General features: G+C 43.2%; 3 protein-coding genes across 3 annotated transcripts in view; all 3 read left to right on the top strand.

The window, feature by feature from the left end:
• Positions 1-13779, top strand: part of LOC131690809 (septin-7) — a 118446-nt gene extending 104667 nt beyond the window's left edge. The window contains exon 12 of the mRNA XM_058976844.1: positions 1081-13779. Coding sequence (XP_058832827.1) covers positions 1081-1129 — 49 coding nt within the window. The 3' untranslated portion in view covers positions 1130-13779. The remainder of the gene's footprint in view (positions 1-1080) is intronic.
• A 3122-nt stretch (positions 13780-16901) lies between these two features.
• LOC131688314 (uncharacterized) lies at positions 16902-20773 on the top strand. Its single transcript, XM_058972516.1, has 2 exons — positions 16902-17267; positions 17692-20773. The coding sequence occupies exon 2, from the start codon at positions 17900-17902 to the stop codon at positions 20771-20773; it is 2874 nt and encodes a 957-aa protein (XP_058828499.1). The 5' UTR covers positions 16902-17267; positions 17692-17899.
• A 230-nt stretch (positions 20774-21003) lies between these two features.
• Positions 21004-24660, top strand: LOC131688313 (uncharacterized). The gene has a single exon (XM_058972515.1). It carries the CDS (start codon positions 21004-21006, stop codon positions 24658-24660), a length of 3657 nt encoding a protein of 1218 aa, XP_058828498.1.
• Positions 24661-25343: the final 683 nt, after the last annotated feature.

The following is a 25343-nucleotide window of genomic DNA, read 5'->3' as shown; positions in this document are numbered from 1 at the left end:
ATCTAGTATCTAGCAGATATCTAGATCAAATGAGTTGGATGGCAGCGGAGGTTGTGTGATCTAGAAGCGTCGTCAATGCGATAATCATGTCTGGGACGGAACCGTAGCCCAAGAATCGCAATAGGAATTTGCACATTGGGCAGGAGTCCCAAAGGTTGCAGGTTCGAAATCTGCCTCTGGGGCGATTTTTTAACATAATTGCTTTCATTTAAATCAGCATTTCGATTTGTTTTCCCTGTTGGATAGCACCAAAAAAGTTCCTAATAAAATATTGGCACTTACATCAAAACCAAAAAAATGAATTAATTGGCTATTGAAATTTACAAATAGTATCCCTGTAATGGGACATGCCCCGGATTTCCTGGGACCAAATGAACTCATAAGCGTTGCTATATACGAACAATAAGAAAAGGACGAAATTGGTCAATTGTAAAAATCTTCATGTTTCCACTGTAAAACATCGTACTCATATTTCCAAGGCGTAAAAACATTTTCGTTAGAAGATTTTGTTGTTTCACGTCTAATACGTCAATATTTCAGTAAAAAACATGATATCTCAGAAACGAAAATATTGATTACAGATATTTTTAGCGAAAAGCTTTCTGAATCTTAGATAACTAACGTCACTTTTGCTGTGATCTCGGCAAAAATTGTTTGCTAAGATCTCAGCTGTTCAGGTCTCAGTAAAAGATGCAAAAATACTAAGATTCAGCAGAAACAATTAAATGTGTACGTATCAGGCGAGTGAATTGCTCATTACGCCTACCCCATTGAAGACTTTTTATTTCTGACCCACAATTACAACCCAACACATTCAACATCATTAAATCAGCCCCTAAAAATAGCGATCTTCCACCACATAGTTGCATGTCCCCTTTATGACAACATCCCTCTATCTGCTTTGTAACACGCAACCATTCGATCCCCCTATATGCATCAACCCGAATACTTCTAGCGTTCTCTCACTAATACTACCGCCAGTCCACTCCCTGCTACTTAGCAAACCCGTAGTTCTCTAGAAGGTAACCGAACATCAGTTTAATTTCTATTTCTTTATAATTTATCCAACCCACTTTTCAGAACAATGGACAGTAAAGATAAAGGTAAGAAGAAGAAGGGTCTGTTTTAAAGGTCGAGCCAAAGGGGTTGTGTTCCGCTCGATCTGCTTTACGTCTCGAGCTCGTTGAGTGCAAAAAAAAAATCAGCAAATGCAAGCTAAGCAGACGACTCCTTCTTCCGAAGCGAACAGACAAACAAACACAACCACATCCACATGCACATACGCATCCAAACAAACGTTCTTCGACTAGTACCACTATTCCTCTATAACCTACTGCTAGTACTGTTAGATCTACTACCACAATTGTTAGTACTACTACCGATACTACTGCAATGGCTCGTCACTGTTTTACATAAGCATTGAAACAACAAGAACCATAGACACAAACGAGAGTACCCTGTGTTGAAGTACTTTTGTAAAAGTAGTTCCCTACTACTACCCCAAGCTACAGATAGCAATGACAGATATGTAATTCCAATACATACATGATAATCGTGTAGGGCATAGCAGGCGTTTAATTGTAGGTTAAAATAAGAATACTTTTCCGGTCTTTTCTTTTCGTTTGTTTCGTACATATGTGGTAAGCTAAGACAAAGATGTGAACAATTATGATATTCGTATATAGACGATGGAGCGTATAATGCAATGTAATGTTTTTTTTTTATTTACTCCGGCAAAAGAAAAACAAAAATCGGCATTTTCGCTGCAAGTAAAAAAATAAACAACGCGCACACATTTAAGAAAGAAATACACTCATTCATTCACTCACTCACAATCACAAGCAATTCGACAATGCGAGTGCGATCGAACAACTGAGCAAGCGATACGACGAAAATGACGACACAGGCGAACAACAATGTGTAATCGTTTAACGGATATGCCATATATATATTTAGAGTATGTATATTTATTAAATTATTTTATTTTTTTAAAAGTTTATTTTTATAAAATAAAGTTTTTTGAAACTATTTTGTACACCCCTTGCACTGCAAAGCAAATACACAAACACGTTCACAGCGAAAGTTTGGGCCAACGGTTAGGCAGGATGAAAAGTTATGTATGTACACCAAACTTATTTGATCAAAGTACACCACAAACGCGAATGATAGATGAAAGATAGAGCGATGACAGGCAAGGCTTTCTTTGTTTATTCAAAGGGTTATTTTTTGTAAAAAGTAAATAAGATTTAAACAATAGATCAGGTACGGCGCTTTGATAGCATAAATTATAATACATATGAACCCACAACACAGGTAAAGAGACGGAGAGCAAATGGACACTGAAAAAAGAGAGTTTCTCATATTATAGGACAGGTCAAAATGCAATTTTATCATCGATTTCAACATAGTGGTAGCATGAAAGGAATAGTAAACTTTTAATCCAAGTTAGTAAACTGAACGCATTAACGATTACAGGTGAGGCCGAAATCGTGTGCAAATCGGGAAGCAATTTATCAACGTAACAGCAAAGCCACCGTTTCTAGTTTTAAAATAGACACGATTTATATGAAGCAATTTTTTGTAGCGGCTGGTACCTGTTTGAATATATTTTTTTTCAGTCAGAGCCAGTAAAATTACACGCAAAACTTTTTGTGCACCGATTTACAGTAAAAAAAAGCAACAATAGAAAATTTTGAATAATTATCTAAGGCTAAGCCAAACAAAGAGTTTCCAGTTCGCCTATTCCAGATAGGAACAAATACAACGAAGTTAGTATTTTTCCGGCGCATTTTGCGCCTGCTTCACGACGCACTCTTTCCCGATCACTCGAACTCAGTTCGTTCATGTAGCTAAGGACCAGTATGCTAAAGATTTCGACGAAGCTGTCATCTATACGCGGCACTGTAACAGTGTTGCCAAAAAGGTCTCTGTTTTTATCCAGTATTCATTTCTTCGCTAAACAGTTCTTATCATATTTAGATAGAGTGAAGCTCCCACAAATAATCTGCGTGAGTCTGTCCCGGTTCGGTGGTGTAAGGTTGTTTTCGAGCATGATTAGTACATTAGATGGTATATGATCATTGAACAATTGGAAGGATAAGCAGAAATTGGAGATTGACAACCTATTTATGGTAGACTTGGTAGACAACATTTAGCTGGAGTTTGACGTCCTCGAGAGGTCTTGATGCGATATTTTTTGATGCTGAGATGGATTGGATTTTGGCGGATATCCCCTGCTCGTTGGCAACGCTGGATCCTCTTTTTACGCGACAGATGCGTGTACGTATACATTTAAAGTCGCGTGAAAAAGTGATTTTGCTTGAGAGAAAAATTCCTGGAAGGGAAGAGGTAAAGACCGAGGAAGTTTACTTCGAGAAAATCACTCAAACAAATTACTTAAAAAGAGAACCAAGTGTATCTCCCTTTTCGGATATCATTCCACACAGTAGAAGAACGAAAAGAATGACAAATTTTTAGTATTGTTCAGATGGTAAGTGAAAAGAATTGATCCATGATGAAGCTTCTATAAATGGCATATTTCTGTAGCAACAACTGAATTGGGCGTATGATCAAATGCAGAATTTATTTCCCTTGCGATCATCTCAGCAAAAGCAATTTTTCATCAAACTGATTTTAAATAGTTGGTCCCAGTAATGCTAATTTTCAGAATTATATCTAAAGACTGCTACTCCGTAAAAACAAAGAATGATTTTTTTGTCTGATATTTGATCATATGTCACATGTTGCTCCAGTTTTGTTATGTGTTGGTGAGACTTTGAGTCGATCTGTATAAATCATCAGCAGTATTCAAGTAAGTATTTACACAAAATAGTTCGATTCGAATCTCAATCCGGGTCAACATACAAATTTAATGTGGCTTTGGAAGTGACGCAATTTCTGTCATTTTTCATCTAAGTAATCTTCATAACTAAACTGAATCAGTTAGGTGTAAGAAATAATTATAACATAAGCTAAATTGTCTGTATCACTTTGGATACCTATTCGAAGCAACTCTACATAATCACTACTCAATCAATCGCGTATTTATAAAGTTTTATTCCTCGGGATTGGTTTGTCGCAAGAAAAGTGTAGTTTAGTCAAAATAAAACTAATTTATTGAACTCCACAAAAAACATTGCCTAATTACTCGGACTACGTTCGAACGAATTCGCGAGCTTTTCTTGTTTCGACCACCTTCTGCCGCTCATTGACCAGTATCAACCTCGGCCATTTTTTTTTCAACTTTGAGCCATCTGTGCAGCGTCCTATTGAGTTTTCTTTAACATCTGTTAGGTAATTGCCCATCTTCGGCTGTAGTTCAACAGGTATGTTTGCTTATACAACTTCGACGGTGATGGAAAAGTTTGGTTTTTGTACCACAGGTGTAAATTGCTTGCCAGACGCTCAGGTCCCGGCAAATTTTTCAGCGGAAACAAACTTGAATTTGCTGGGCACATTATCCGGTGACTCGTCATTTTCAGGGCAAAAAGCGCCGCCTGGAAGAGTCTGAGAGAGACAGGAGATAGAGCTGCTGTATCGCTCTCAGGAAACGCGGGCGTTCTTCAATAAGCTGAATGACTCTCGCAATGGTTTTGTGCCGCGGGCCGAAATGTGTAGAGACAAGGAAGGTGGCATCTTGACGGACGATCAAGAGGTGGTCGAAAGGTGGAGGCAGTACTACAATGAACATCTGAATGGTGCGTAGGCGGACAATCGGGCGTTCGAGGAGGACGATTATGTCAGTGTCGCAGCCGACGGGAATGTACCGGCGCCCACTATGAATGAGGTTAACGAGGCTATTCAACAGCTCAAAAACAACAAGGCAGCTGGTAAGGATGGTCTGGGAGCGGAACTCTTCAAGGTGGGTCCGAAGAAACTGACGGAATGCATGCACCGAATAATCGAAATAATCTGGGACAGAGAACAGCTACCGGAGGAGTGGAAGGAAGGGGTCATCACCCCGATATACAAGAAAGGCGACAAATTGGACTGTGAAAACTACAGAGCGATCACAGTGACAAATGCCGCTTACAAAGTGCTATTCCAGATTCTGTTCCGGCGCCTATCACCGCTGGTAAATGGATTTGTCGGGAGTTATCAGGCCGGTTTCATCAACGGCAGATCAACAAACGACCAAATCTTTACTATACGCAAACCCTCCAAAAATTCCTTGAATACCAGGTCCCGACACATCACCTGTTCATCGACTTTCAAGCCGCATATGACACGGTGGACCGTGTAGAGCTATGGAAAATGATGGACGAGAACGGCTCCCTGGGAAACTGACAAGACTGATTAAGGCTACGATGGATGGTGTAAGGTGTTGTGTCAAAATTTCTGGCGGCCTCTCGGGTCCGTTTGAAACACGCAGGGGACTAAGACAAGGCGATGGGTTGTCCTGCCTGCTGTTCAATATAGCGCTGGAAGGTATAATGTGAAGAGCGGGGATCTGTTTACCCGACTGAAGCGCGAAGCAGCACGAGTAGGACTGAAGATAAATGTGTCTAAGATGAAGTACATGCTGGCTGGCGGAACCGATCGCGATAGGGAACGCTTGGGCAGTAGTATTACGATCGACGGCGACGAGTTCATCTATCTAGGCTCATTGGTGACTGCGGACAATAACACTAGCCGGGAGATCAAAAGGCGTATTATGCCTGAAAGTCGTGCTTACTATGGGCTCCACAAAACTTTGATATCTAGGAAACTTCACCACCGCACGAAATGCGCCATGTACAACACACTGATTAGACCGGTGTTTCTCTACGGGCACGAAACGTGGACAATGCTCGAGGAGGATCTGCAAGTACTCGAAGTCTTCGAAAGAAGTGTGCTGAGAACGATCTTCGGTGGTGTGCAGAAGAATGAACCACGGACTTGCGCGACTCTATGGTGAGCCAAGTATCCGGAAATTAGCTCAAGCTGGAAGGGTACGGTGGGCGGGGCATATTGTGAGGATGCCGGACAACAACCCCACCAAGTTGATTTTCACCTCCAAGCCGGTAGGTACAAGACGGAGAGGACCGCAGCGTTCCCGGTTGCTGGACTAAGTGGAGCAGAACCAGGCGAGTATCGGGCACCTGACAGGTTGGAGACAAGCAGCAACTGACAAATTGACGTGACGGAATATTGTGGAACAGATTAAATCATGATAATATGATGTATAACCAGGGATTATATTATCCGGTGATGTGATCAGATAAAATATTTTTTCCGGGAACCTGTCTGAAAGTCATTTAACATAGATTTCACCGTCCATGCGAAGGTATCCTCTGTATTGTATTTTGTTAGAGGCCTGTCTTACAGCATCCAAGCGCATGCTTTGGCCATTCTACTTCATCGTCCTCTACGGTTACGAAATGAACGTAGACGGATCCTCGGCCAGTACAACGACTGACACCGTATTATATGGTAACAACCCGATCCGAGAGTCCTCTGTGTCCTTTGATCAACACCTTCCAGTTCAACTGCCAATGCCTCGGACTTCCGACGTGGGTATGGCGGATCAATTTCCTTTTCTCGTCTTTCATCTGTCATAACATTTTTAACACTTCACGTATCGAGACGAAGCCTTCACTGCTTAAACAAGTGATCTTTCAAAACAAATCGCTGTCAAATCATTTCTAATCCGAGCACTAGAAGCGCTATTATAGAATATTTTCAGATTCAGATTTTCAGATTCTAAGTGAAGAAGACTTTACGCAACGGAAGTGCAACAAAGAAAAACCATTCCATAATTTTTCGTGGTCATATCTAATATTCTTTCTATTTTGAAAACTTGTGATTCAAAAATTATTGGGTTCAAATAGGTAGAATGAAATGGCTTAGATGAATTCAAGATAAGACAAGACGGGCGGAAGCAATAGCAGACCGGGTCGACAAAGATTCAGTTGGTCGCAAGCAAAGGGCTGACTTACGAGCTTTTCAAAATTTTCAGGCAAGTGGCCATTATTTTACGCGACGACGCCTGTGGCTACATGAACCATGAAAATTTGATGAGACTACAGGAAGCACTCGAAGGTGACGCACTTGAGTCGGTGTCTGGTTAGTTAGTCCTTCCAGAAACGATTCCCAGAGTCATGGAGAAGTTGCGTCGGCATTATGACCGCACGGAGCAACTGCTGAAGAGTTTATTAGACAAAATCAACCGGACAATTTGAAAAGTTTTGTTCCTTTCGGGAATACGGTGGAACAACTTTGTGACCATCTGGAAGCTGCCGATTAACGGCAGCATCTCGTCAACTTGCTGCTAACAAAATCGCTGGTCGTTAAGCTGGCCACACTAAAACGACGTTGCGGACGCTCATGGATTTGGTGGGAGATGCCTGCGAAGCCAACGCCACAACCCGCAAAAAAGACGTTGAAGAGAAGGGTTGTTTGTACCTTTACAGCGAAGTAAGCAGTCCTGCCGTCTCGCAACGAATGATGTAAGGAAGTTAAGGCCGTTCAATCAATGTCGGGGCACGGACCACCGTCTGCGGCATTGTGTGGATTTTGGGAAGCTGCGCTATGTGGAGCAAGTGAAGCTGGTCAATCGTAAAAAGTTGTGTCACGCTTGCCTTCACAATCCACTTGAGCATCTAGTCGGAGACGTGGTCGAATTGAGTGCATACATCAGGACAAATTGCACCATGGTGTTCCGGATTGTTCCAGTAAAGCTGTACTGTGGAGGAAAATCGGATACGGCGATCCTGGACGAAGGTGCTTTCCGCCACCAGACATAGTCGTCCACCTGATTCTCTCTGGCTTTCGGAAATGGCGGGCTACATTCGGTGGCGACTTGAAGGAGATGTTCCACCAATTGATGATTCGCGCCGAGGACAAACAGAAGCAACAGTTTATCTTCCGGGATGATCCACCAAGCATGTATGTGATGGAAGTAGCGACTTTCAAATCGACGAGTTCTGCCTGTTCAGATTAGAGAGGATTCGAGATACAGTACTGGGTACCTAACACGCCAGAAGTACTACGAAGTCTGGGAGAAGAAAAACCTGCAGCGCCGGTTTATTTCAGACGGGACAAGCAAACGTCAAAGGAGAGAGTGCTGGGAGTGATCTGGGGTTCGAATATAGATCAGTTCTCATTCTCACCGAGACACCGTGAAGAGTTGCAGCCATACGAGGAAAACCGGGCGACGAAAATGTTCGTCGCAAGCGGCTTAATGGGATTGTTCGATCCTCTAGCAGTCATACCGCCGTTCACCATCCACGAGAAAATTATTATACAGCACTTGTGGCGTTCCAACTGTGATCGGGACCAGGAAATCGCCGCCACTTCTTGGGAACTTTAGAAGCGGTGGACAAGTTTGTTATCAGATGTTCAGGCTATCCGAATTCCCCTATGTTATCTCGGCGGTTCCAAATCCGCTGAAGTGGCCTCATTGGAATTACATATATTTGATACCAGAGCGCACGGCGCCGGCGTAGTATATTTACGAGAAGTTCATTGTAGTCTGATGATGTCTCGGGCTTAAGTGGAACCTATAAACGCCAGTCAATTCCCCGCCTGAAACTGATGGGTGCCGTTCTGGAGCACGGTTGAATCAAACAGTTGTGATTATGCACTCGTACTAAATTACCCGCACTGTATTCTGGACCGACTGTCATATCGTATGGCTCAATTTGGATCAACACCGATACAAGCAGTTCGTAGCATTTCGGGTCGGTGAGATACAAGAGTCAACGAAGGAGACAGACTGAAGCCGACCGAACTCCACACCGCAGTTGTACTGATGAAATGGGGGTTAGGTCCTCCGTTGCAAAGAGTCCTGTACCGCCCGTAGTTTGACCAACGCCAGCCTCGTCGACCGGAGAGGCAAACAAGGAAATTAGAGGAGTCGTTCTATTCCACGGAGTTATCGGTGTGGAACCGATTTTTCGCTAGACCAAACTATTGTGAGTGACAGTCAGCGTAGTGCGTTTCATCGCCAACTGCCGACGAAAGAGAAGAGGAGAGCCAATAGTCACTATACGAGCTACGGAGAAGCAGAGACAGGTGATCGAAGCGATGGAACAAATTACGTGTCAATGACAGCACCACTTGGACCGAATGAGCTCCATTGGGCTGAAAGATTCCTGTGGCAGCAGGCTCAGTGGGACAGCTTCCTGGAAGAAATGAGTGCACTAACCAGCAACTTGAAACGTCAGCCGGGCAACCCTATGGAGATAGTCAAGAAAAGTAGTTCAATTTACAAGAGTTCACCGGTACTGGACAACGATGGATGGATGCGCATGGACGGCCGAGTTGCAAATTCCGAGGAAATTCCATTCGACAAAAAGTACCCCATAACCCTGTCGAGGTTACATGAGGTTACACAGAAATTGATCCAGCACTATCAAGAAGAATTCGGACACCCCAATTCGGAGACAGTTGTCTACGAGATGACACAGCGGTTCCAGATTGCATAAATGCGTACGGCAGTACAACAGGTCGTGAGTCTGGTGCAACGTCCACAAGAGCCGTCCTCGATCACCAAGAATGACCTCCCTTCCAGTTGAACGGTTCAATCCTCTAATGTTCGGGCTTTCAGCTCCGTGAGGCTAGATTATCTAGGTCTGGAGGAAGTCACGGTTGGACGGCGTAAGGAGACGCTCTTTATATTGATATGAGAATTGAGCTCGACAAGCCTCTCGAACTTTACAATTACTAACAGGTTCAAGGTATCGCATCGAATGAGCAATCGATATGAGAGTTTCTAAAAATCGATTTTTCAGTGGAAGGTCACCCGCTAACACTTCTAGACTCATCATATGGGTCGAGTGCATGCGAGCTAAAGTCAGCAGGTCGACCCGTACCGACAATATCGTTGTTTGGTACAACCTGATCAGGTCTTCTGGGTAGGTACCTCACACTATTTCGGTTATTGTAAGCATAAAGTTGGTCCTTTGTTAGCATTTTTGTTTCAGATACCTAATGTGACATCCCCAGGTACCTTTAGAGTCAAACCATACCCCGAGATATTTGAATGTTAAAACCTTAGCAATAGTTCGACCCATTAATTAAAGCTGTAGTTGTGCCAATTCACGATTCCTTTGAAATATGACTAGCTCATTTTTCTCCGTGGAGAATTCGACAAGCAGCTGGAGGGCCCAAGCAGACAAATTGTCCACGGTATCTTGCAACGGTTCTTGCAAATCGACAACTTTGGGACCTGTAATAGACACCACACCATAATCTGCAAACAGCTTGAGCGTGCAGGAATTGGCAAGACATTTGTCAATGTCATTCACATAAAAAGTGTTTTAGACAAGTTTTTTTTAAAAAGTTGTTTAAAATCGGTGAAAGACCATGCTGGTGCAGCTTCTTAGAAAAAATGTAGATGGAAACTGAATCAAAACACTCTTAACATCTACAAATACCACTAATGCCATCTGATCTTTGGTAGCGTAGACCATTTGAATTTGTGTTGAGGGCATCGCAAGGCCATCGTTCGTCCCTTTGCCTTTGCGGAAGCTAATTTGTATATCTGACAGTAAGCCATTTACTTTGACTCCATTGTCGATGCGGGCGATACGAGTTGTGATCGGAGGTTGGTTTTCCTGGTTTTTGAATGACGATGACTCACTTGCATACAATCATGAAGGACAATGTTACCCTCAAGAAACTTGTTAAATAAATTCAACAGACGTCTGTTGTCAAATACAGGTCGATTCTTCAACAAGTTAATTTTGATTCTGTCTGGCCCTGGGGCTTTATTGTTACATGATAAGAAAGCAAGTGAATACTTCACCATAGCAAAAGGAGTTTCGTTCGCGTTATCGTGAGGGGACGTGACGCGGTAAATCTTCTTGTCCGGAACGGAATATGGACGAAATCGAATAGCTAACAATTTGAATATTCCACGCTCTCGTTAGTACAGTTTCTGTTTCGCATATGATGGACCGTGCCCCAAAGAGTGGTCATCGATGTTTCTCTCGTTAATCCACCAACGAACCGGCGCCAGTAACTCCGTTTCTTGGCTTTCATCAAAGTCGTCATTCGCGTTTCTAACGTCGCGTACTGTAGATAGCCAGCGGATAAGCATTCGTCTCGAAAGGCCTCATACGCGGCGGCCTTCATAGCGTATACGTCTGGGTACTCTTTGTCCCACCATGGGTTGGGATAGTGTCCGCGGGAGTTCGCGTCTGGTACGCGTTGAGTCCTAGCTTGTGTGGACTCGATTCTGTGGGATAACGCTGATGCTTCCGATCAATATTTCGTTTGAGGTCATACGAGACATTGATTTTATTCAGTGTCCCTAAGCCGTTCAATATGATCATAATGAAGTCATATAAATTTCCCCCACAGTATAGAAACTTTTCAATATCCCTTCCACAAGAATCATCCACATGATTCCCACCGCATTTTCCACAAAAGGCTTTTTGCTGCAATGGGTGGCTGTATGTCCTAATTGTTTGCAATAAGTGCAGTTCGCGATCAGCGGCACCAAAACGCGAACAGAACCGTCACCCGATCCGAGTCTGAATTGACAAATACCCTCTTCCCATAAACTAAGACTGATGCTGAATGCAAACGTTTGCAGTCTAACATCTTCACTGGCCGAATCATGGTGTCTTTAGAACAATGAACCTCATGTGAAAGCTGATCCGCGCATTCCAAACTCGAATCGCCGCCGACTCCGTCAATTTCAATCAGATTTGCTGGTACATATACTCTGTACTTCTTCGTGAACGCCCGTAGTCAGCAATATCATTTGCCTGTTTCAAACTATTTACCACCACCCAAAGTTTATCAGGGTGAATATTCGATGTTTCTGTAACGGTCGAATATCACTCCATCATAACTCGAGAAATTTGCAATAAATTCACTTTTCAGCTTTGGCCTGGAAAAGGATGACGAAAGGCACGGTTGAGGACCATGGATATAGCTTGAGTCGGGGAGCCGATTAATTTAGGGGAAGTCAATTTTGCACGAGCCTATTGCTCAGTGCAGAATGTTATTATAGACAAGAATAAGGCATGTATTATTATACATAACGGTATCGGCGGCTCACAAAAAATTAAACACTGCTGCTTCGCAGCTCTGCTGAGAGAATAACTGTTAACGCGCACAAAAGAAGAAAAAATGCCAAAACCTCGACGGGGCAGAGAACGCCCTAGATAGCCTTCATAGCAAAGTAGCACTATTCTTTATAGCATTAGGCCGTTAACAGAGTGGCGACGTGAAACTGAGCTAAGGCTGACATTAGGATGCGAGATGCGGGAAATTTGTTTACAGCAAATTAAAGGGAACTTGTTAGAGTGAGAGTAGAAAATAGGCGCAAAATCCGCTCGGCTTCCCAATTTCAGTAACCAACCCAAGCTCAGCTTCTAGCCACAACTCTGTAAGCGGCCTTACACTGTACAGTCTGGGAAGATCGACTTATCGGTCCGAGAGTCACCGAATGAATGCCTAAAAATGAAAATTTGCTTAATAAACTGGCACTATCTGTATCGTCGAAAAATCAAAATCTTTACATCTCCTCCACACTTAAAGCTTAGTTAGTAAGTTGATTGCGTTGCACGCAGTTCACCTGGGTTCAATTTTCAATCCCCACCTATGGGGTTAGAAATGTTTCTATTCCGAAAAACGAGACATGGGATCCTATGGTTAAAATTAAAGATGCTTAATCTCTCAATAAAGTCTCGACATGTCATTTTGTTGTTCACCATATATCGGTCATTCCAATCAAGCAAGAGCGCGAGCATCGTAGGCTCCAAACATTTCTTATAGAAACAAGAAAAACATTTTTGTTCTAGCGTTAAGGCTTGTGGACCAACTAAGTCTTTGCAAAAAATAACTCTATGCGCTGTCATTTCCGATTGACCATTCTACACATAACGACTATCATGATTTCCAGTGAAGCAACCTTACACCAAGCTCGAGAGAGACCCTCCCTGTACAAAGACCACTATATAATGACAAAAAAAACTTTAAAACATTCACTAGTAACTTTAAAATATATTTAAAATAAAAGGAGAAAAATGACAGATTATATATATTTAGTATCGGACCGCTAACAGTAAGACGGTAGAAAGAAAAACATTTCCCGGCATTGAAACACAACAAAACTCTCGTACGTATATATTTAGAGGGCAACAGACGAAAACAAAAAAAAAACGAAAAAAATCGTGAGACTGATACACTATATTGCTCAAAATTCCAGATTTGCTCCGTTTATTACTTTATTTGTAGATTGAGTTATAATCAGCATACGACAAAAAGCAAACCGAAGCTACCATCTCAAATGGTAGAATAGTTTACAATAAAAAATCCGGTCACGGTCAAGGTGAATGCGCATAGCGACCCACCTTTCGGGTGCACCCTTTTCATTTAGCATTTTGAACAAACCCCGAAACCAAACAGCCAAATTCATTCGCGTGGATAAATTTTGCCTAATAGACTCAGTTGCTTTCGACAGGCAGGATATTATTAAGCTCAGGCAGGTCAGTATAGAACTGTGGTGACACACGGCGGGAACGGAAAAGGTGTGTTTCATGAAATTTTCTTGTCGCGAGACACCATGAACTAAAATACTATTACTAATTACTAGATCGAGATAGGTATCAGTCTGTAGTTTGTAAGATAATGAAATTATGATCATGAATCGAAAGGTAAAAATGAACATAGAAGAAACCGTATCACCAACACAACACTAATTATATATATTCGCCGATTGACGATTGAGATTGCATACATGGATCAAGTGGGGGAGAGACAACCTTTCAAACAACTATGAAATCAAGAAAAATATTTAAAATAAAACCAAAAAAAAGTTCAAATAAATTTGAAATGCTTGAAGCTTTTGCGAGCACGATTATTATTTCCGAAATTTCCGCAAGAGGGACTCATTCTTCATCCACTCTATACTACAACAGAGCAGTGATAAACCGAAATTGAAGCCTATTCGTCACCACCGATTAGTATCTAAATTTTATCTTATCACTTGACTATGGGTGAATGAGATCCTCCCGAACATTTATCGGAACCGGTCTGATAGCTATCGGCGATCCGTAGCAGTCTTTGTGTCACAGTTGTCGCTCACTTGACGGGCGGATTATTTTTAGTTTGCACTTGTGCGGTCCGTCAAGTGACTTCCGGTGTGTTTTATTGTTGCTCTCGAGTACCTTGTTCAATGATTGAACGAATCCATGCGAAATGAGTCTGTATATAGTGATTCCGTTGATAATTTTTCTGCTAATCATCGTTTGGACGGCTGTGGTAAGTATGAGTAAGGTGTTCGAATTAAACGTTTATGGGCGTTTTAAGTAGATTAGATTTCCACTTAGAAAATCGTCGTTCAACTTTTGACTTGTTCCGCGCGTTTGAACGTTCGTTTTTAACAATGCAGTTCCAGTTATGAAATTATCTCTTGTTTTTAGCATACATTCGATAAGCGGTACAATAGGACGCGAATCCTGGAAACACGTGGTAAGTTGCTACATGATTAAGGCACTGAGAATTAAGGATCACCTAAAAATGGAAAACCTAAAAAAACATAAACCGATTATTCTAATTTAAGGCTCAAGTTACCTCAAGGCTTGGTAGTGTGCGTAAGAAAAATTGTGCTCAGCTTTGCCACCAGATTATCCATTTAAATCTTTTCAAAACTCTAAAAGAAGAATATCAGTCGATTTATTAGACCATCACGATTCAATTCATGCAAAATACCTGCCGGAAAAGCCATCGGCTTAGCTGAATGGTGCTTTTGAAAATGTGGCTGTGGTTTTTTCATTGCGCTGTTGTGTTGCATGCCCCAGCACGGTGTGGTAGTGTGACAAAAAATCACAGCCACTTTTTCAAAAGCACCATTTAGCGAAACCGATAGTTTTTCCAGCAGCTATTTTGTATGATTTGAATCGTTGTGATCTGATAAATCGGCTGATATTCTTCTTTTAGAGTTTTGAAAAGGTTTAAATGTATAATCCGGTGGCAAAGCTGAACACAATTTTTCCTACCCATACTACCCAGCGTTCAAAACTAATACATGCTCAAAAAAGGTAACTTGAACCTTAAACAATTTTTGTATCGGGGAGTATGTATATTAAAGTCGAAATGAAGCCATTATTTAGCAGATCATCGCTTCTGTGCTAGATGTGCCACATTACTTGCCTGAAAAATCTCTACAAAGTGGCGTTTTCAAAATTTTGAAATTCTGCTTGGTTGCTGAGATATAGCGAGAACCGTGATAAAAAATGGTGATTTTTTTTTTGCTTTAAATTACTGTATCTTGGGATTGGCTCAAGTTATATTGAAGTTTCAAACATTTTTCTGTGTGAAAATGTCTGAGGAATACAATGGCATAAAACTTTTCACAATAAAAATACATGTATTGCGAGAAAAATGCAGCTTTGGTTTTAAACTGGAAATATTGCATATCTGGCAACACAGTAACCAAACATCCTTTTCTGGATTCCTTGACAAATTTAACTTCAAAATGTATCTCACTGATTGTTTCTAGACCAAATTAAGCCGAAAATATGAATAAAACTTAATAATTGATGATTTATTTGCATATAAAATTTTCCATGCACAATTATGACACGTCATACAAATTTTGTCATCAATACACATGTATGAACGCGACTTTTGCTTACATTTTACATTGAATATTGATTCGTCCAATCACAAATTCTAAGGCCGTTTTGATTAATTTCCTGTGGAGGTGCTATATATACAGTCGTTTTTTAAAGTTTACCCATGATACCTTATTTAAAATGTTTCTTATTATTATTTTTTTAAAAAAAATTTTAAAAATTTAAAAATTTTATTTTTATTGACTTCCAAGCACTACGATAAATTAGCAAGTCGGGAAAGTTAAAAAAAGTTCTCATAATTATCTCTGGGATTATGCAGAGAATTACCGTTTCACAGCGATAGGTCCAATAGATTTTGAGTTATGATGTACAGTACACCTTTTTCTCGATAAAAGTTCGAAAACAGGCCTTGCCTGAATCTGACGCGAAAATTTGTGTTGAGAAAAGAATGGCAAAATTAGTGTTTCTCAATAACAATATTTAAAGAAATTTGATTTCAACGCGGATCATTCGGAAGACGTGATAGGTTGTTCCGTGGACGGCGGATGTTACGCGTTTTGCAAGTCCTTTGTGCGTGCAAAATAAAGTGATCTCTGGGCCAAATCTGGATCCAGTCGTATATCGAGCAAACAGATAAGTGCCCTATACTATACTATACTGTCCCCGACTAGTGTATAATTTTCCATATCTCCTCCTCCTCCTTTCTATGTTTTGTGCGTCTATGCTGCGCCAGGCTATAGGCATGGACGCGTGCAGCCTTTTCTCATTAGGGGGAGGGTTAAACCAACGATTTATATTTCCTACAATGGTTTAACAGCTGATATTCTAGATCGAATCAGTCATGACCATAAATCTAGACTTAGAAATAAACCTGCTGTTAGGAGTCGAAGGATCCATCCGAGAGTTTCATTTTAAGTTCATAACTTATTCATTAAAAATGTTCATATTTTTTGTTTCACTTGATTCCCTTCTGTCAGTCATCAACTTAACGACAATAACCATTCTGCCATACTCCAATCGGATTTTTAGACTTAAATACTAAAATTAGGAAAAAATCACAAATATTTTTTTCCCGAAATAATCTCATCCTGCGCCTTAAACTTTCATTGTCCTTAGGTGATTATTTCGGGAAAAATATTTGTGAAAATTGTGCCAATTTTATATAGATTTTGTTGGTATTAGAGCAAACCTAGAGCGACTCCGATCTAAAACCGAGATCAGCATGTGTTCGGAGGTGAGCCAGTAAAGGCGCTTTAACCTAGGCTCATTAGCCAGTGTAAGGAGTAAATAGCTCTGTCCCATCCCAAAGAACCAAAGGAGTGACATTAACCTTCTTAGCCAAGTCACTTCCAACGTTTTATCCTAATCCCCTGTTGTTGACTACGCCCCGTCAACAACTACCGCTTCGTTACCCCCACTAAATGTTGCGCCACTGCACGCCGCACCCGACCTGATGAAAGGATCGGGAGCAACCTGAAGGACGTAAATATAAACAAATCGCCATCGTAAATCTACTCTATACTATATTCTACTGCTATATAAAAATCAAAAGTGAACTAAACTATTGCCTAAATTGAATCTCTGCGTTAAAATTATAAATCAACTACTATTGCTAGTGCTATTGTTAAATCTACTTAGTGAATAACCTAGTAAATAGCAACATAAGCTAGACGAAAACAGTGAAGTAGTGATCATAACCGCGTTCATTTGACTAAAAGCTATTATTGGCATAGGTCAGTGTAAGCATTGAGGGTACGATTAGAGTTCCTATATATAGAGTTAGGCGGACACAAAAGCCGGAAAACTGGCAGCTCTTATTCCAGGAAGAAAACACTAGCAACCCATGCAAATGTTCAAGCTCTAGCTTAATGATTTCATTGTCGTCTTGAGTACGAACTTTACATGTACGAATAGAAAACCAATTCGAAGATCTGATGATATGATTTCATACTTGTGCGAATATCTCTTTGTGTTACAAAAAATCTTGATCTTCTCGTTTCTCTACACTCGATAACACAAGAAAAGAGTAAAATAATTATGACCATAATTACAATACCTTTCCATATACATCCAAAGAGAATGTTATGTGACGTCATGCTCGATTGGCTCCGCCATTTGACGTGTTCAATTGGCTCCGCTCAGTGTCTCCGCCTAACTATGAATATAGTAACTATAGGTACGATCGTTCGGAATAGACAGTGTTGCCAGAGAATTTTAGCCGAAGCTAGATCGCTAAAAGTATGTAGAAAAGTTGTTGAATTATTGAACACTGAATTAGAAATTACATTTTGCAGGAATTTTATAATTGCATTCTACCACGGAATAAATTGTTTTATTTAGATCCAGCTTCGTTGTCTCCGCAACAGTTTATAAAATTCTTTTAGATGTCGAAGAAATCGTCAAGGTCTGTACCCAACATGCAGGTTCCAGCACCCGGGCATACAGGAGGAGCCGGAAGTAATTTCGTTGCACTGACGGCGGCGAGAAATGTGGCCAGCATGCCCACTGGTTATTTCCTCCCCCCTCCTAGCGTCGGAAGACAGGTAAATGTTGACGTTGCCAATAATATTCAATCCCGAGGATACGGGCAAATCAATGCAGTCAATGTCGGACAGCGTAACATTGGTTCGGCGAATAGTGTTAGGCGAAATCCGTTACGCGAAACTCGAAGAGTTCGGGAATATCAGTGCCAGTTGTGTCAAGAGCGTGATAATGAAGAAATGGTGCAGTGTGATGGTTGCGATAAGTGGTTTCACTTTGTATGTGTGCAGGTTACGGAGGACATCGCTAACGTCAGTTGGGTTTGCCCGTTCTGCAAGACCACATTCGTCCCCCCCACCAGTTCCACCAAGCGAAAGACCGAACAGCATCAAAACCATCCAACGGGAAACAGGACGCCATCGGTTGGATCCAAGAGCAAGGTTGGATCTGCTCGAAGTGAAACAAGGCGGTTGAGGGAACTCGAACTTCGAAGGCTCGAGGAAGAGTTCGAAATGGAGAAGCGGTTTCTTGAACAAAGGTACAAGGTTCTAAAGGAATACGGTAGCGAATCATCGTCAGTGGCGGAGATCAATGAATCAGACCACGCGGCGAAAGTAGAGGAGTGGTTAGCTGAAACGGAACGTGCCGGCGAAGCTGAAGATTCCGGATTAGATGCAGAGGAGGCAAATGGGCACATACCGAACGTCTCGGATAAGCTCGAGGAGCACCAAGCTCTGGATGTCGTCCAGCAGATTCGGAATCCATCAACTATTCATACCAAGCAGCGTGATGCGCGCTCCCAGGTATGTCTTCAGGCGCAGTTGGCACAACAGCAAGACCAAGTGGTTCAGCCGTTCGTATCTCCATCGGCACAAGATGCACAGCAGCACCAGGGCCTTATGTACCAGCTTCGATTGACTTCAACTCGTTCTGGTCCATTTGCCCATCAGCAACGTAACAGCAGAGCGACGGTCATGCCTCCTTCAATCCCAGAAGCTTCCTTCCAGCAGCCAACACGAGAGCTGCCAGCTCTAGAGTTCGCCCAAATGAGCATCCACGCCCGACCGATGTTTCCAGCGGAATTAGGCGATGGCTTCCCGCAACATGCGTCGCATCATTCTTCACGGAATCGACCTCAGACAAATCCAAGGCCGGCGTTCATCTCTTCGACGATGTCCGGTATCCGGATAGGTCACAATACCGCAACTCGTACTCAGCCGCAAATTGATAGCCAAGCGACGGATATACCTTCTGCAATTCCAGCAGCATACTTCCACCAGCCAGCACGAGAGCTGCCAGCTCTCCAGTTCGCCCAAATGAACGTTCAAGCTAGACCGTCATTCCCAGCGGAATTTGGTGATGGCTTCTCGCATCGACCACAGACCATGAATCCAAGACCGGCGTTCATCCCTTCGACGAATCCCGGTATCCAGACCATGAATCCAAGACCGGCGTTCATCCCCTCGACGAATCCCGGTATCCAGACGGGGCACAATACCTTCATTCCAGGTCAGCAATCAACACCGATACGACCTGATCACTCGCAACAAGGTGAAGTAGCGACGATCCCCTACGAGACAGTGTGCGTTCTCAACCGAAGTCAGATTGCGGCGCGTCAGGCGGTTTCAAGAGATCTGCCCGAGTTTGACGGTACATTGGAGGACTGGCCGCTATTCTACGCCATGTTTAACTCGTCTACGCAGATGTGCGGATTCACAAACGAGGAGAACATGTTAAGACTGCGGAAGTGCCTGAAAGGAAAGGCATTGGATGCTGTTAGATGCGAGTTACTTCACCCGTCGAATGTAGCGGATATACTGTCTACACTTAAGATGCTCTTTGGACGATCAGAAGCGATCATTCTATCCATCGTTAAAAGAATCAGAAGTCTTCCATCACCGAACATGGAGAAGCTCGAAACGGTAGTCAATTTTGCATTGACAGTGAAGAACATGATCGCGACGGTCCGAGCGTGTGAAGTTGAAGATTTTATTTTCAACGCGTCTCTCCGGTATGAGCTAGTGGAACGTCTGCCGGCATCCCTGAAGCTGGACTGGGCGAGAATTGCTCGTGGTATCCCAAACCCAAATCTCGCCGACTTCAGTGCATGGTTATATACCGTAGCGGAAGATGCTAGCACGGTGATGCCTACTTCAGGTCATGATCAGCGAAGTCGAAATGTCAAGAAGGACGGGTACCTAAATTTTCATTCCGAATCGGACTCAAGCGACGCGAAACCATCTGAGTTACTCAGTGAACCAATACGGGTTGTAACAGATCCCGAGAAAAACCTGTGTGTGGTGTGCAAGGGCAACTGTTCGACGGTTTCACGGTGTAACAGATTTGAGGGTTTCAGCTACGATTCGAAGTGGGCAACAGTTAAGGAATGCAAGCTATGCCGAAAGTGTCTTCGCAAACACAACGGCTCCTGCAAACAGCAAAAACAATGCGGCATAAATGGGTGCATATACTTGCACCATCCTTTACTCCACAATCAGAATAGCCACCAGGATAAGGCGTCAACATCAAAGCTACCGATGTTTCCTTCTGAACCGAAACACCCGGAACAAAGTTGTAATCTGCATCAAGGACAGTCGGCAGTATTATTTCGCATTCTCCCTGTCATACTGTATGGATCGGAGAAGGAGGTGAAGACTTATGCATTTATCGACGATGGATCCGAGCTAACTTTGATGGAACAAAGCCTGGCAGAAGAGCTTGGTGTCGAAGGACCTAGAAAGCCCCTGTGCTTGAAGTGGACGGGTGGTACGCGGTAGAGAATAAATCGCAGCAGGTGAATCTACGAATCTCTGGGGCAAGAAGCTCGACGAAGTATGAACTTTCAGGGATTAACACGATCTCCTCTCTACAAATACGACCGCAAACATTGCTAACTTCTGTTCTACAGGAGAAATACGCGCATCTGTCTGGGCTTCCACTTGAGGACTACCACGACGTCAGTCCACGAATTCTAATTGGCTTGGACCATGCCAATCTCGGGTACGGAATGAAGAGTCGCGAAGGTGATCGAAACGAACCGATCGCGGTGAAGACTCGTTTGGGATGGACGGTTTACGGTAACTGCACCGGGAAGGAAGAAATCGGTAATCACGTGAACTTCCACGGCGTCCAAAGGTGCGACTGTACACAGGAGTATGATGATGGCCTGCACAGAATAATGAAATCATACTTTGCGTTGGATAGCATGGGAGTTATCAAACCGAACAAACTTCTCCTCTCTCAGGAAGATCAGCGTGCCCATACGTTGTTAGAGTCCCTCACCCGTTCAACAAATAAGCACTACGAGTGTGGTTTACTCTGGAAATACGATCACGTCCGACTTCCGGACAGCGAAGCGATGGCTTTTAGGCGATGGAAGTGTCTAGAAACCCGATTGAGCAAGGATCAAATATTAGCAGACTATCTTGAGACGAAGATCCAGGAACACGTCAGTAAGGGCTACGTAAGGAAGTTGACTCCAGAAGAACTACAAGTACGTCATGCACGAATCTGGTACCTTCCTATCTTCGTAGTTGCTAACCCGAACAAACCGGGTAAGTTTCGTCTGGTGTGGGATGCCGCAGCAACCGCTTTCGGCGTTTCCCTAAATTCAGTCCTGTTGAAGGGTCCAGACCAGCTGACTTCGCTTCTTTCAGTACTGATTCGCTTCCGTGAGTTCAAGGTAGCAGTGAGCGGTGATATCAAAGAGATGTTTCACCAAGTTCGAATGCGAGACGAAGATCAGCACTGCCAACGTTTCTTTTGGAAAAATAGCAATGAGTCTGAGCCGAGCGTGTACGTCGTTCAGGTAATGACCTTCGGGGCATGTTGCTCGCCAAGTACTGCGCAACATGTAAAGAACACCAACGCAAAACGATTCGAGCAAGAGTACCCAGAAGCAGTGGACGCTATCATCAAGCAGCATTACGTTGATGACATGCTCGTAAGCACGGAGGCGGAAGAAGAGGCAGTGAAACTGGCTCAGAATGTGAAAAAGATCCACGAGCAAGCAAGATTTGAAATACGCAACTGGATATCTAACTCTGGTACGGTAATAGCGACATTGAAGGAGGTAACGGCGAAGGAGAAAAATCTTAACATCGGCGACGAAACTACAACAGAAAAGGTGCTCGGAATGTGGTGGAACACTTCAACCGATTGCTTCACATACAAAGTTTCGTCCCGCTATGATCAAGTTCTGCTATCAGGTTGTCGTCGACCAACGAAACGTGAAGTTCTACGCACACTGATGATGATATATGACCCTTTGGGGTTGATTGCACATCTATTAATGTTCCTGAAGGTTCTTCTTCAGGAAATTTGGAGAACATCAGTCGGCTGGGATGACCAAATCGAAGACGCACAGTTCGAGAAGTGGCTGACATGGCTCGCGGTCTTTCCGAAGATGGGACTGGTGGAAGTTCCACGATGTTACCGGACATTGACAACGGTAAGGGCTAAAGCAGAGATGCACACGTTCGTGGATGCAAGCGAGAACGGCTTTGCAGCGGTCGTATATCTAAGATTCCAAGAACGGGATGCTATCGAATGCTCATTAGTAGGAGCAAAAACTAGAGTAGCACCCCTTAAATTCTTGTCCATCCCAAAGTCCGAACTTCAAGCATCTCTACTCGGCGTTCGATTAGCGGATACAATACTGGCCTCTCTTTCTATCAAGATCAGCAAGCGATACTTTTGGACAGATTCCAAAGATGTATTATGCTGGTTGAGATCCGACCATCGCCGATATAGCCAGTTTGTAGCATTCCGCGTCAGTGAAATCTTGGAGTCGACCGACGTTAATGATTGGCGATGGATTCCGACGAAACTGAACGTCGCCGATGAAGGAACAAAGTGGACCCGAGTTCCCGATTTATCAACGGCCAGTCGTTGGTTTCGTGGTCCAGAATTGCTTCGACAAGACGGAGACGCCTGGCCCGAAATCCCTAATCTCGGAAAACCGACGACAACAGAGCTTCGTCCGCATCTACTTCTTCATGCACCAACGGTGGACCCGGTCGTTAATCCGCAAAAATGCTCCAAATGGGTTCCACTCCTACGTCGCGTAGCATTCATATTCAGATATATCGGTAACTTGCAGCGATCTTCGAGACGAGAACGATGTTTTGCTGGACCGCTGACACAGGAAGAACTGACTAAAGCGGAAAACTATTTGTACCGCCAAGCACAGTCAGAGAATTACGCCGATGAGATCGCAACGTTGACTGAGAGTTACTTCTCGAAAGGAGAGCAAAAAAAGATAATCAGAAATAACCTGCTCTTTCGCGGCGCCTTCCTGGACGAAAACGGTGTTGCTCGCGTCCGGGGTCGAACAAAGGCATGTTTATTCATTGATCGTGATGCTGCTGAACCCATTATTCTTCCTCGGAAACACCACATCACCCAACTGATCATCGCCGACACACACGAGCGCTTCAACCATCAAAACCACGAGACAATCGTCAACGAAGTCTTGCAGCGCTACCGTATTCCTCGGCTGAAAGCAACGTATCATGCAATCCGGAGAAACTGTCAACGATGCAAAAATGATCGAGCGAAACCACAACCTCCAGCGATGGCTGACCTTCCGCAGTCACGTTTGGCTGCATTTAGCCGCCCGTTTACCTACATGGGGGTGGATTATTTCGGTCCAATACTGGTCCTGGTAGGACGACATTCGGAAAAACGGTGGGGGGTTCTCGCCACCTGTCTAACTACTCGCGCCATTCACTTGCAGATAGCTTACACACTGACTACCGACTCTTGTATTATGGCAATTCGAAATGTCATGGCTAGGAGGGGTGTCCCAGCAGTCATCTACAGCGATCGGGGAACTAATTTCCAGTCTACAAGCAAGCTGCTCAAGGCAGCAATCCAGCAGCTCGATCACGACAGACTGGCAAGCGAGTTTACATCAAGCCGCACTCAGTGGGCTTTCAACCCACCGGTTTCACCACATATGGGAGGAGCATGGGAACGGTTGATACGTAGTGTGAAGTCTAACTTGGCTAAGCTTCAGCCCAGTAGGCTACCCACCGACGAAGTGCTGCAAAATGCCTTGATCGAAGTCGAGAACGTCGTGAACTCAAGACCACTGACTAGCATTCCCATAGATGACGATGAATCGCCCGTCCTAACACCTAACCATTTCTTACTAGGATCAGCAAACGGTTTGAGGTCGTGGGTTCCCTTCGACGACAGCCATGTGTACAGAAAGAACTGTTGGATCCAGTCACAGGTCATGGCAGACAGGTTCTGGAAGCAATGGGTCCACGACTATCTGCCTACGATCACACGAAGAACCAAGTGGTTCACTCCGTCGAAGCCTATTACGGTCGGTGACGTCGTAATAATCGTTGACTCAAAGTTCGAACGAAACTGCTGGCCTAAAGGTAGAGTTATTGCTACGCAACAGGCTCCCGACGGACAGGTACGGCGGGCCACCGTACAAACAGCATCTGGTGGAATCTACGAACGCCCTGCAGTATCGTTAGCGGTACTCGACGTTGGCGTTATAGCGAATACGCTTCCAGATGATCCTTCGCGCATTCTGGGGGGGAGTGTTGACTACGCCCCGTCAACAACTACCGCTTCGTTACCCCCACTAAATGTTGCGCCACTGCACGCCGCACCCGACCTGATGAAAGGATCGGGAGCAACCTGAAGGACGTAAATATAAACAAATCGCCATCGTAAATCTACTCTATACTATATTCTACTGCTATATAAAAATCAAAAGTGAACTAAACTATTGCCTAAATTGAATCTCTGCGTTAAAATTATAAATCAACTACTATTGCTAGTGCTATTGTTAAATCTACTTAGTGAATAACCTAGTAAATAGCAACATAAGCTAGACGAAAACAGTGAAGTAGTGATCATAACCGCGTTCATTTGACTAAAAGCTATTATTGGCATAGGTCAGTGTAAGCATTGAGGGTACGATCGTTCGGAATAGACAGTGTTGCCAGAGAATTTTAGCCGAAGCTAGATCGCTAAAAGTATGTAGAAAAGTTGTTGAATTATTGAACACTGAATTAGAAATTACATTTTGCAGGAATTTTATAATTGCATTCTACCACGGAATAAATTGTTTTATTTAGATCCAGCTTCGTTGTCTCCGCAACACCTGTAAACTGAAACGATTGGTACGGTTGTCCTCGTTTCTTCCTCGTTCAAGTTTCAAAACCGATTTGTTGGTTGAATTGTTCATTAAATGAATAATTCAATTGCCGTATAATATTGAAACATTTTCAAACCCTACTCTACACAGTAGGCCTGGCCGTTTTAATATTTGCGACATATTATAATATGCTTCAAATATTAATGTTGACAAGTGAAACACTA

Source organism: Topomyia yanbarensis, chromosome 3 (genome assembly GCF_030247195.1).
Source record: "Topomyia yanbarensis strain Yona2022 chromosome 3, ASM3024719v1, whole genome shotgun sequence".
In the NCBI taxonomy this organism is placed as follows: domain Eukaryota; kingdom Metazoa; phylum Arthropoda; class Insecta; order Diptera; family Culicidae; genus Topomyia; species Topomyia yanbarensis.
Note: the sequence above shows the minus strand (reverse complement) of the source record. Positions and strands in the feature narration are given on the sequence as shown.